Source organism: Saccostrea cucullata, unplaced genomic scaffold, assembly GCF_032062105.1.
Source record: "Saccostrea cucullata isolate Sc308-1 unplaced genomic scaffold, CSIRO_AGI_Scuc_v1 ctg301, whole genome shotgun sequence".
Classification (NCBI taxonomy): Eukaryota; Metazoa; Mollusca; class Bivalvia; order Ostreida; family Ostreidae; genus Saccostrea; species Saccostrea cuccullata.
The window spans coordinates 63,919-77,431 of record NW_026923980.1 but is presented as its reverse complement, the minus strand read 5'-3'; the positions used below and the strand labels follow the sequence as shown (position 1 = coordinate 77,431).

Here is a 13,513-nt window from a genome sequence, read left to right as displayed (position 1 = left end):
GATCTTTTAAACATCTTGCAAATGAAAAGTATGGCTACTTTCGATAATTTTTGTACTAGCTTATTGTTTATCTTTCCTATTTTTATTTTTAGTTAAAAGTCTATCTACTGCTCTATCAAAGACTTTTGGAACAGGCAACGTTTCATTAATCAAGATTTTTGTTAAACTAATTAGATCTTAAGCAAGAGAGAAACAAACGAAATGAATTACTTTCTTTTATGGATTAAAAAGACTGTGCTTCTTACCTTTTGTCGGGCTAAGTATATGTAATATCATTGTAAAGAATACACTTATTTGTAAATCAATGAGGAACTTATTTCATAATTTCAATTCGTGGAATGAATATACTCATCTCCGGGTGGTTTTTAAAAACCCGTTTTTGTTTATTGCCCACGTTTTTGAAATGAATTAAAGTTAAATGTATTCATGACGCAGCAAATGTACTTTGACAGTTGAGCGGCTTTCAGTATGATCCCTGGTACAATAACGAAACATGGCTTGATTTCAACATGATCATACTAATCAAAACTCATTTCATACCGAAATATAAAAAACAATCCATTGGAAACAGTACAAATAAAAAGAAATATCGCATACAAATAAGAAATTATATCATACAAATAAGAAATTGTACAAAAGACAAATCGGTATAATGAAATTAAATAAATTGCACATTTGTTTCATAAGTTTTTGCTGAGTAAGGTTAAAAATATGTCGCAATTTTTTTTCGAGATATTTACACATGCCAATAATTTTCTTTGTAAAAACATCATAAGAGCAACAGCTTAAAAACTTTTCAACTTTTTATGCAAGTATTCCCCAGAGATAAATTAAAGTCCATGTTTTTTTTTAAATCATTGACAACTGCTTTTTCAATAAAAATGGAACTCATAAATTTACTTACCTGTTCATTGGTTATTTGCAAAATTAATAAGTACTCTGAAGTTGACATCAAAATGATGCTTGAGTTTCTGATTGAAAATATCTGTGTGTTTTTTTTTGAGACCAGGTCTTCCAACAGCATATTTGAATTTCCATGGGTACCAATTCCGCTCCATTATTAGCTGACCTATTTTTTTTATTCATATGAAACAGGATTCGTTCAAAAACTTAACTTGCATGAAAAGAAGGAAACAATTGCTGTGGCCTTCATCTCGACATTTAGATATATCGACTGCGTATTGTCAATCAACAACGGTAATTTCCATTCCTATGTCGATACGGCATATCCTGGTGAGCTTAAGATAAAAGATGCCACAGTCTGACACATCTGTTTCATACTTGGATATTTTACTTGAAAAATACGTTTATGGTAATCTAACAACCAAGATCTATGAAAAATGTGATGAATTCAACTTTACTATCGTCAACTTCCCTTACTTATGCAGAACTACACCTTCATCACCTGCATAATGAGTTTATATATCTCAGTTGATTCGATACACATGAGACAAGGGGCTCACGGCGGGTGTGACCGGTCGGCAGGGGATATACACCCCTGCGTAGCAGCTGATCCCAACTCTGATGTTTTGGAGGTCCCTGTTTATGCTCCTATTTTGTATTGTTTTATGGACTTTGATATTGAATACTGTTCATAATCTCATTGTGTTTCATCTCCATATCCTTCATACCCCTGTTTAAGCCGTTCATCTGTGTATACGGATGTGTACCACAACAAAAAATATAATTCAAAGTATTTACACTTATAATGTTCTAAGAATAATGTGATCTGGAATTTTTAAATACTTTTTTTATTTTAACAAATCAATGGTCTATATTAAAATGTTAATAAAAACGTTTGCTACTGCAATCCTTAGTAATGAAAATCAAGTAAAATTTTCAGAAATGCAATGCAAAATTTCAGCAATAAAAATATGTGACATTTATCAATGTATTCTGACTGTATTGACTAATATATAAATAATCACATTGATATAAAATTCAATCAGTTGTGACCAGTTGAATCACCCACACTGCAGGGAACTGAGCATGATAGTTCTGTGTGATTGCGGCTGCTGCATTGATTGTGTTTTAACCTGTAATCCAAACCTTTTTAACCTGAGAATAGTGTTATGTAATCATACTTGATATCATGTTGCAAAATATAAATTAAATAATAACAAGATTGCAAGATAAATAATTGATGAGAGAAACCAGTCAAGTTCTGCAATTTATTTTCTTTGTTGTCTAAATGCAGAAGTGGATATACAATGATAAAATCAAGAATGACATAAGCTCCCAGGAGAGAATACTTCTAGTCTTTTTTAAATGTTTATCAAATATACTGATTTTAAAAATATCTTAAAACAATAGATTTTACAATTAAACATATGTGATAATACAAATGTATGTGTTACTATAAGATTGTACAAAACAAGGCAACTACATGTATAATTGAAAATGAAAGATACGCAGAATCTGTTTAGTTGGACAGAATAAATCAAACAGGAGTACAAAATGAAATAAAATGAACATGCCATTTTGAACTACATACAGTATTTTGAATGACCAGCAAACGTAATTACATTAAATAAAACATCCTCTGTAAACTCGAAAAATTTACTATGTATGGCAAGTAATTTAAATAAAATAATAAAATATACATTTGTTCATGTAAATGTTATTGTAAAGGTAAAAAAATTTCGTCATTGATTAATTGCCTTAATTGCTTTGATAACACTTATTAATGAAATGAAATTCTCAATATTTTTCCAAAATAAAAAAAAAAACGATCTTGATAACAACAAAACTTTTTCTCTACGAATTCATTTCAAAGCATGAATGAAATGTGAGTTTCTAAACGTTGTACTTTTGAGTGTGGACGTAAGCTTATATGTTGTTTTCTCGTTTACGTTGAAAGGTTCATAGCAGGACAAAGTTGTGTATTTGTCATATTGTAAATTTTGAATTTACCGGGTGGCAGTAAATACAAAATTTACAACATGACATATTTATAAAAGCATAATATACAGTTTAACACTAAAAACCTTGATTTACTAAATGCCAGATCGATTGAAATACAATTTAACAGCAAACATCTTTCAAAAAATACTAATGAGTACTTGTCATGGCATTGATTAAAAATCTCACTTATGTCATGGTTAAATTAAAATATTCTAAATGATACAAAATGGATGAAACTGATACAAATGTAATTCTAACAGAGAAATCACGTCTAACATGACAGAAAAGCATTAAATCACTGATTTTTCTCACGTTTTACATTTGCTGATCCTCAACAAAACAATGTACAAAACAATGTGACTGATTTTCAATTGAGAAAAAAATATTCAAGCAAAAATGCAACAAAATTTTCTTTCATTCTGTGTCGTTAAAAAAATCGATTTAAAATTGACCCCAAGGAGTAAATCCTTTAAACTAAAAACAATATTGATCATATTGTCTCAATCGCATGTAATAGTGCCGAAGTTTTTTAGTAATAGAAAGTGTCAAAATCTATCATCAATTTCGTAATTGGCCATGTTAGCTTGTTCAGACCAGGCTGAAAAGGCTGCGCCGTCCATTTCTCCAGCAACCTCGTTGTCTCCCCGCAACTGATGTCGAGACCCACCAATCGTTTCATCGCATTCTGGACATTTAGACTCCACCATCGCTCCGCCACAGTCCCCTATAGCGTAAATATGACCTGTGAAAATCAAATAAAACATTCAATAACAAAAAATATTAATGAAACCTAGAACACTTTTCATATTAAACGGCGAACTGTTTCTTTGGCTGATTTATGATTCAAATATATTAAGAAAATGTGGTCTTACAAGACTGAAAAGTTGGGATTAAATATTGTCAAAACTGTCATGTGAAACGTTGCAGTCTTTGATCTTTTTCATTTCTTACTGCATAAAAGAAAAATTCTTACCATTTTTGCACTTGTACCAGTGTCCTTTCTTGGAAAAGTTAAACGCCTTCAAAATCATTGCCTTCTCCTTATCTGATATTCCTAGACCAGTAAGTGGTAGCTTTTCTTGCATGGTCGTTAGGATCTCTTTGGAATGTAATATATCCTCTATTTCCAGTTGCTTAGGGATTGGCCATCTTAGGTTAACTACTTGCTCATTAAGTGTGTTTCTGTCTTCTTCGGTCACTTGGGATGGATTATTTGAATCCACTTGTTGAACGAGCAAAGCATAGTCTACATATAGAAAGAATCTGTCTACTTCTTCACTGAATTGCTTGACCTCGTATTCGGTAAACATCGTACGTCTGTGTCGCAAAAGCCATTCAGTAAGCATTTGAAATTGGTCTACGATTTCAGTAGTTTCTTCTGAGGATTTTCCCATCATTTTATCAAACCTTTCTTTATATTTTGGAACTAAGAAAGTAAACAATTTTTCAGCTTGTTTGTTTGAGAATTCAAAGTCGTAATACTGTTTGGTTAAATTTAATTTAAATCTCAAAATTTCATAAGCTTCGTTAAATTTAGAGAGTTCCTCAAAAGTCTCTTTGGCGTTCAAGGTACATACTTTCTCTTTTTCAATTGTTTTCACGGCATTCATATCCTTTAAATTTTGTATTATAATGTTTTTGTATCTTTTACTGCGTCGTATTGGTGTCTGGCATAAAGGACATCGCAGAAGTTTTATTGCATGGCTTTCTGAAACCGATTCATCATTTCTTTCCACCTCCATTTCCATGAACTTGTCAAAGCCGTTCACTTCAAAGACGTGTTTGCAGTCTTCTAGTTCGATAAACAATGCTTTAGGATCGTCCTCTTCCCCAAAGAAAATTGTTGTTAATTCCTCTTTGTTACATCTTCTGCACAGCCTAGGACAGGGCTCACCGCATAAACCTACACAACGATGCTTACATCGCAAATCTCGGTTACATCTTCTGTTACAACGTGGTCTATCGCATTTTTCAAAACATTGCTTTTGGCAACGATATTGGTTTTCGCAATTTTCATCGCATTTCCAATCACATTGCTCCCTGCAATCAATACATGTTTCGCCACATTTTCGACGACAACCACGTTTTCCCAAATGATTACAACCGGACATGCAGGGTTTATTACAAGGTGGACAAGCTGTAGAGCATGAATGCTTATTGTTACAAGAATGGCCACACACGAGGACACGCTGGCATAATTGCTCACATACCACATGAAGCCTCCCACTAGAACAGGAGAAACAGTCCCCCTTGCATGCATGGCCACAGGGCAGAATCGTCTGACATTTCTGCTTGCATTTTATTTTCTTTGGTTTGGAACGTATACAGCATGGAGCCTCTATTTCATGCCCACATCTCGGGTGAACAACTGGCACTAGAACTGAACATTGATCTGGCTGGCATTTGCAACCGCAATTTAGTTGACAAATATGACCACAGGGATTTGTTTTGCTACATTTCTCTCGGCAGGGGTAGGTTTCTAAGTCTATAGAACACTTTACTTGTACTTTGTGATTACATTCCGTGTATACCTTGGTTACTAGAGTTCCACATGGTCCACACGACCAAGGATGCGAACAAACTCTTTTGCATCTATGCCCTTTATCACACATTTCCTTTTCGCAAATTTTCCTGCATGGCATATCATGGTATGATGGATCCGCGTGACATTTCAAGTCGCAGGCATGCCCACAGTTCAGCTGGTACCCACACGGCTCGTTACATCCTCCCACTGGCACCATATCAAAATCTGATGGTTTGGATACTTTTGTTATAGTCTGGGGATGATTAAAACAGTTCAAGGGAATATAACTTCCAAAGATATTATCTGCTTCTGCTTTTAAAATAATTTCACTCCAGGTCCTACTTTTTCGAATGGTTTGAAAGTTTCCAATAACAAAAAAACCCTGTTTTGCTCTTGAAAGTGAAACACATATTCTTTTGATATCATGCAGATGACCTATTTTTCTTTCGTCGTTTCCTCTTACTAAAGATAATATAATAATTTTGTTTTCTTCTCCTTGGAAATTATCTACGGCCGTAACTGCAATCTTTTCTTTAATATCAAGTCTAGAGTTTGGTAAATCATTTTCCAAATTCTTTACATAATTCCTGATTAACTTTACTTGATCGTTGTATGTCGCTAGGATGGTCACATCGGTTTTGTTATATCCTTGTAACAATAAATAGCGACACAATCTTGCAACCATTTCTGCCTCGAATTCATTTTTATGACTGGTTGAGTATTCCGATTGGCTCTCCTGATTTTTATGATTAAGAAAGAAAATGTCGTGTTTCATACCTTGAACATGATCATATGATAACACACTTGAATGATCCTGCAAGTTCTTGTAAATCGTGGGAGTAAGCATTGAAGATATTTCAGGGCGCATTCGGTGTTGCTGTGAAAGACACACATACGGCATTTTATTCATTACAAGTCGTTCCATTAACGAAACATCTGTTTTGTGAGTTTTTGATAATTGGTAATTGTTAATTGAAGGTCGAAGCTGTTGATGATCACCAATAAGTATCAAGTGCTGTAAATCTTTTGTAAGACATCCTAGTATGTGCTGTTCAAAAACTTGAGCGGCTTCCTCAACAATCATAATTTTTGGTTGAACCTTCTTCAAGAGGTCAATATTTTGTGCAGCTCCTGTTGTAGTCATACCAACAAGATGACAACTCGACACTATTTTGATATTTTCAGCCGTTTTCTCTTTTAAATACTTGCTATTTTCCATCTCGAAATCTAGCATAAGTACGTTCCTTTTATTTAGAAGATAATCTTTAAATTGCTGTACCCAAAACTTGTATAATCGCCATCTATCCTCAATGGTTATACACCAAACGTTTGCAACTTCTTGAGCTTCATACAAGTTCATGGCAACATCCAACCGCAATCTTAAGGAAATGTAACTCAATATCTGTTCCCTCTCTCGAAGTTCGAGAGATTGCCAGAAAGGGTGCAGTTGAGTTGATTTCTTTTTAGGAATTAATAATTCTTTAGTCACAAGAAGGTTTGACAAAACATTCTGAAGACACTCTTTTTGATCAAATCGCAAATCATCCGCATCTTCTACAATCCTTCTTACTAAATGAGACATAAAAAGGTCTTCATCGTTTTCGTCCATCTCCCACAGCTCATTTTTCGGAATATCTGCGGTATTTGCTTCATTGGAGAAATCTCTTATCTCCCTGCCACGAGGACCTATTTCTAGCCACTGAAAAATGATAGCAACAATATCAGTTCCATTGCAGAGATAACGTTTGTCCTGAAGTGATCGACTATGATTCTCGGAAATGTATTCATTTCTAAACAGAAATACAGGAGACACAATGCTGTCCTTTATTTTCTCTAACCACAACTCTATTTCAAATATCTCCTGTTTTAGTCTCATGCCATTCTTCCATTGAAATCTTGATCTGTTTCCTTTCATTTGCTTTCTGTGTTCTGTCAAAGTACAGTTCTGAATTCGTTCAACATTACTTCGTGAACCCACACGGACGAAGGGTTGCGTTGTTCCTGAAAAAAGTTTCCTGAGGCTATCCATATCAAATAATGCATTGAAGAACTGATCAAGAGCATGATTGGTATAACTTAGTAGCAATATGGGTCTCTTTTCGCCCACCTCCTGGCCAAGATTGTTGTTCAGTAGAAATTCTGCAATTCTCAAACCCATCCATGTTTTTCCAGTACCAGGAGGTCCCTGTAAGATTCCAAGTTTCTTTGTAAGACAGAGTTTAAGCGCCGAGTACTGGTGTTCGTCCATTCCTACTTCCTCTGCTGAGGGCCACATACTTGTATCAAGAAGCGGTACTCTTGTGTAATCCTTGTCCATTATGCACTCCTCAGGCTTCAATAGGCATTCAAAGTTTACAAGTTTGACCTCACCGTCTTCACTTCTGCTATAGAGAGGTTCGAGTACATCAGTTTTGAGGTCAATAATATGCTTTGCAAAAGGAATTCTTGCATCTTTGGGATAAAGCACCATATTTCTAGCCATAGATTGCATGGACTCCAAGGTGTGCCGGTATGCAGTATAAAAGGCTTTACTCTCCAGCATCACAATGCGTCCGTTTGCCACATTCTTCATTTCTTCAACCTCTTGGAATATCTGTCCTATCAAACTCAGAGAAATTTTCCCCCTTTTCAGGTTTTGGGTGTTTCGTTCTGCAATTAATGCATACAAAAGTGTATCACAATTACCGTGAGTTAAACAGACAACGTTTCCATACTGTAGAAAATTGCAAAAATCCCACTGAATTCGTTTAAATCCTTTTGCCTCAAACTGTATCTCTATTACCATGCCGGAATCAGGAACACATTTCCTCTCCAGAATATGTATGCCTTCATAAAGCCTGACACTTTCGTGGCGAAATCTCTTTTCTGTGTCGGGATTCAGAGCATGTTCCATGTAATCTTCTATTCCTTGTCTTAGAGGACCAATGAAATCCTGCAAAAACAGATAGAATTGTTCTATAAGGTAGTGCGCCTGGGACTTTGATGCACGTTTTAACTCCCTTTGTAACAGTTTTGGGGTAACCTTGTCTCGGATCATAGCACTCGTCGGTAATATTTGGAATTGACTCATGGTAGACAGTTCTTTTTTCATTGAATCAGAGAATACAATTTCTCCTTTTTCATCGACTTCTAAATTTTCTCTTTTTTCCTTCATGTCCAATCGTGTTGATATTTCTGATAAAGTTTTCTCCCTTTCCTGGTTATTTGTACGCCTAACCAAATGAAGAATTAGATTCAAAAACGCCTTCACTTTACTCGACCTTAATGTAGTATCTAAGGAGAGAGCAACCAGTACCTGATAGGAATGTCTTATAAATTCTTCATCAGAATTTGTCAGCTCAGAACGAACTAGAATACCAGATATTAATGCCATAAGGTCTTTTCGTGCAAAGAAATCAAATTTCATCAACGCTTCACACACATCCGAGTTTTGTTCTTCGAACAGATGGGCTAACATTTTCATCAAACACTGTAAATTTTCATCTCTGAAATTTTCTTCTGATGCCAATAACAACTTAAGATCATCAAGATATTTCAAATTAAATCCATCGAAGTCTTGGATTCTTTTAAAACGCTGCATCATGTCACCTTTGTGTATTGTTTGTTTTCGTTTTGAATTGCTGTTAAGAAATCTGTCTGAGCTTGTATGTCTCTTGTTTTTCTGGTGATAAATGTGTACCCTTTTGTATAGTGTGTGCCCTCGGAATGGAATTGAAGGATTGATTTTTGATGTGTCCTAAAGTAGTTTGATTGTGGTCTGATCTGAAACTATGGTTAAATGGTTCACAAGTAGAACTGGTTGGTCGCAGTGGTCTGTAGCAAGGACTGGTTGGTTTGTAGCTAGGACTGGTTGGTCTGTAGCTAGGACTGGTTGGTCTGTAGCTAGGACTGGTTGGTCTATAGCTAGGATTGATTTGTTTATAGCTAGAATTGATTGGTTTAAAGTCTGGACTGGTAGGTCTGTAGCTAGGACTGGTTGGTTTGTGGATAGAACTTGGTTTGAAGCTAGAACCGGTTGGTCTGATAATAGGACTGGTTGGTTTGTAAATAGAACTGGTTGGTTTATGACCAGGGTTGGTTGATCTGTTTTTAGAAATGGTTTGTCTGTGGTTAGAATTGATTGGTCTGTGGCGGCAAGGACTGGTTGGTCTGTAGCTAGGACTGGTTGGCTTGTACCTAGGACTGGTTGGTCTGTAGCTAGTACTGGTCGACTTGTAGCTGGGACTTGTTGATCTGTAGCTAGGACTGGTTGGTCTATAAATAGGGCTCTTTGCCCTATATCTTGGGCTGTTCTTTCTGTAGCTTGAATTTGTCCTTGGTGATTCTTCTCTATGTGTAGAAACGCTTGCCTTGGTTCTGGATGTAGAACAGTCTTGATTGGTTTCTATTTCCCAAGAATCCGTCGAAGGGTGGTTCAAGTTTCTTAAACTGTGTGAAGACCTTTGTGGATTAGCATGACCTTTAAGTTTCTTTCTCAAATCGAAAGGACAATCATTATCTCTTTTTGACCAAATAGTGTTTCTTTTTTGTGCGCTTTTTCTTGTTGGCATATAACTAGACTTTGACGTAGAAGCAAGCCTTGAGTCACTACTTCGTTCATATTTCTTGTCCTGCAACATTTCAGATGGCCGTAAACTATCATTCCGTTCCGTTGCTGGGTTAGGGTCATATCGAATTCGCTTTGTATGGCGATTATCTTGTTCCTGCCTCCTCTTCCGGGAATCCATGTTTATTTTCTTTCTATCCAAATTTAAAATTTGTCAACTGGTTACTAGTTTTCTGTCCGAGAAATTGCATTTGACTGAATAATCATCCTCGGTTATGATCTCACCTTATACTTCAGGATCCTGCAACACAACAATATAGTGTGTTTCTTTAAAGTGTAAATAGATCAGAACCAGGAAGCATAAAATATAAAATGTTAAAAACTAGTAATATACATTATTCGGGACATTGCTCTTTTGGCTATAAGCCAGTTTTTGTAATAAATCCTAGCATTTTTATTCCAGTGAAAATTGGAACACTACTTATCGAGTTCTTTTAAAGAGATAACCCCTTCCATTCTCAATTTAAGGAATATTAAGGATATTGAAAATAAAACGTCTATTGCTGAATTTCTCGAACTCCAAATCTAAGCTTTACAGACTGAATTGCTCGTACAATAAAAGCTGTTAATTCATATAAACAATTCAATTCTTCCATTAAAAAAAATATATGGACTTTCCCTATATATTTATACTCAATCGCATCATCTCGGATTTTTCCGTCAGAGGTCGGAAAAACAACCTCGAATGTATTAACATCATCGGATGTTAAAATTTTTTTACATCTTCCTGTTTATTCAAATATAGGATAGACAGATTTAGAAGTCCCTTATATAGTATATTCTAAGTAATTTCATAACATTCAGCAGTCTCGTTTAAAGGCATTAGTTCGTAAGTTCTATGGTCGATATAATGACCTTGTCAGCAAATACAATTTAACACTGAGTCAAATGCTGACTGACGTTTTTTATACCAATTATTAGTCCATTATTTATACACTATTTGACGACGGATTTTTCCGTTTTTTCCTGATCATGACAACGAGCACACGCCGGTGTGACCGGTCGGCAGGGGATGCTCACTCCTCCATGGCACCCGATCCCATCTCTGATGTTTCAGGGGTCCGTGTTTGCTCTGCTCTGATTTTGTATATTGTTTAATGGACTTTGAGATTGAATACTGTTTGTTATCTCCATATCCTTCATTGAATAAAGTTAAACTCCATATTCCACAGATAACAGGTCTCTATGCATTTATTTCGTGAAAAAGGAGGGTTGTCATGGCGGCTACCATATACATTCGAGGTCGTTTTTCCGCTAGTCGGAAAGGCCCGAGAAGTTGTGATTGTATAAATTTATACTGTCTGTGATATAGATATCTACTCCTATTATCAGGGTATTGTGGACATTGGAAAACTTAAACTTATAATTGTCATGATTTGAACAATTGGAAGTTCATTATGGAAATAAAAAAGTAAAAATATGATGTTTTAATTATAATTAGGGAAATTATGGAAATATTTTAAAATCTTGACAAAGTACATACCATGCATTTTTGCAACCTCTAGATCTAGCGAATGTAGATCATTACTTTTTTTACATTTACATTTTCTTTTTTTTTTCATTTCTTTCTATATCAGTTTATGTTGCCTTTTTTAAGGTAAGCTATTCAAAAAGTTGTTTCACAAACAAATGCACAAAGTTTCTGTGATTTAGCTGTAGAACCTTTTCATGTCATTAATAATAAAAAACTAATAAATTCTTACCTTCTTTAGGAAAAAGATGCCCCTAAAAGTATGTAACATTCAAAATCAGATTACGTAGACCGGTCCAAATCATGTATACTAGCATATGTTCTACTTTCTTAATTGATTCGGGGAAAATAAATGTATTTACGCAATCCACCTTGTTTTTAAAAAACCATGTTCTGGATTTTACGGAAGAGTAGGATTATCTATAATGAATATATCAGTTTTTTAAACTTTATTTTATGCTTACCTTTTATAGTATACATAGATTCAAATGGTATATCTAATGCACGTGAATGATTTATTTATAGGTATGACTAGGTTCATTATCAATATCTTTTCTACTGACGATATGCTTTAGTGCAGTTGAATAAACTGCACTCAATTTTAAAATCAATTGTTGCTGAGTAAGGTTTTTAAAAAACGTGTTTCGATTTCATTTCGTAGAACTCTTTTGTTGTCATGTTATATATATTCTTAAACATCTAAGCATTTAAATTTAATTCTGGACAAAAAATACGGTAAGTTCATTTTCTTACGTTTCCTGGAGTTCGTGGAATTTTTTCATATTTAATTTATTTTCAGTGGAATTGGTTGAAAATTACAAATGAAAATATAGACACTTCATGAATATTTAAAATTTAAAAAAGAGTTTAAATATATTTAATAGTAACTCTATGGCAGTTGCCATAGAAACGGTTGTTTGGAGACATTAACGCGTCTATTTTCATTTTAATTCTGAATTCCTAATCTGAATTAACATTTCCTAAAACGAGGTAAATTATTGACAAGCAAGTTGATGAAACAAGAATATCAGCAGTCTCGTTTAAAGTCATCATATGTAATTTCTATGGTCGATACAATGACCTTGTCAGCAAATACAATTTATCATTGAGTCAAATGCTGACTGACGTTTTTCATACCAATTGTTAATCCATTATTTATACACTGAATTGACGACGGATTTTTTTCATTTTTTTCCTGATCATGACAAAGAGCACACGGCTGGTGTGACCTTGTCGGCAGGGATGCTCACTCCTCCATAGCACCTGATCCCACCTCTGATGTTTCGGGGATCCGTGCTTGCTCTGCTCTTATTTTGTATTGTGAATACTGATCGTTATGTCCATATCATTCTTCTTGCATTATGACACTAAATTATGAATATGTCTGTTGTTTGCTTTTAACAAATCACGATAAAATTTTTGAAAGAAATTCCACGAACTTTTGGATCAACCCTCGTACATGTTTTCTCATCGAAAAATTGCATTGAAGTGAATGATAATCCTAATATCTTAATGTTTTAGAATCCTGTAAATGTCTGTGTTTGCTCTGCTCCTTTTTTTTGTATTGTTCTATAGACTTTTGTATTAAATACTGTGTTTTATCTCCATATAATTCATCCTGCAACAAACGGTGCGTTTCTTTTAATCTAATTGTAAATGGATCAAAACCAGGAAGTTTATATCGTTAACATTTTATATTTAAAGAAAACTAGTAATATACATTATTCGGGACATTGCTCTTTTGCTATATAGGTCAGTTTTTGTAATAAATCCTAGCATTTGTATTCCAATGAAAATTTGGACATTCCTAATGGCTTACTAGTATCAAATTTCTTTTTAAGAATGTTGAAAATAAAACGTCTATTCTTCAGAGAAAAAAAAAACAAGGCGTGCTATTATGGATTTCGTTGAATTTCTCGAACTCCAAGTTTAAGCTCTATAGTCTAAATCAGCCTGATAATCAAAGCTGTTTAAAAAATTTAAACAATTGAATTCTTTCATTAAAATC

General features: G+C 34.5%; 1 protein-coding gene across 1 annotated transcript; it reads right to left on the bottom strand.

The window, feature by feature from the left end:
- Positions 1-2,954: 2,954 nt before the first annotated feature.
- Positions 2,955-9,018, bottom strand: LOC134265388 (NFX1-type zinc finger-containing protein 1-like). The gene is made up of 2 exons (XM_062747599.1): positions 3,878-9,018; positions 2,955-3,646 (listed from the first exon to the last, which is right to left on the bottom strand). Exons 1-2 carry the CDS (start codon positions 9,009-9,011, stop codon positions 3,450-3,452), a joined length of 5,331 nt encoding a protein of 1,776 aa, XP_062603583.1. The 5' UTR covers positions 9,012-9,018; the 3' UTR covers positions 2,955-3,449.
- Between the last annotated feature and the right edge of the window lie 4,495 nt (positions 9,019-13,513).

Coding starts and splice junctions, on each gene's coding strand:
- LOC134265388 (XM_062747599.1), bottom strand. CDS start 9,011: ATGATGCAGCGTTTTAAAAGAATCCAAGACTTCGATGGATTTAATTTG. Junction 3,647..3,877: donor CTGGTACAAGTGCAAAAATG/GTAAGAATTTTT, acceptor TGATTTTCACAG/GTCATATTTACGCTATAGGG.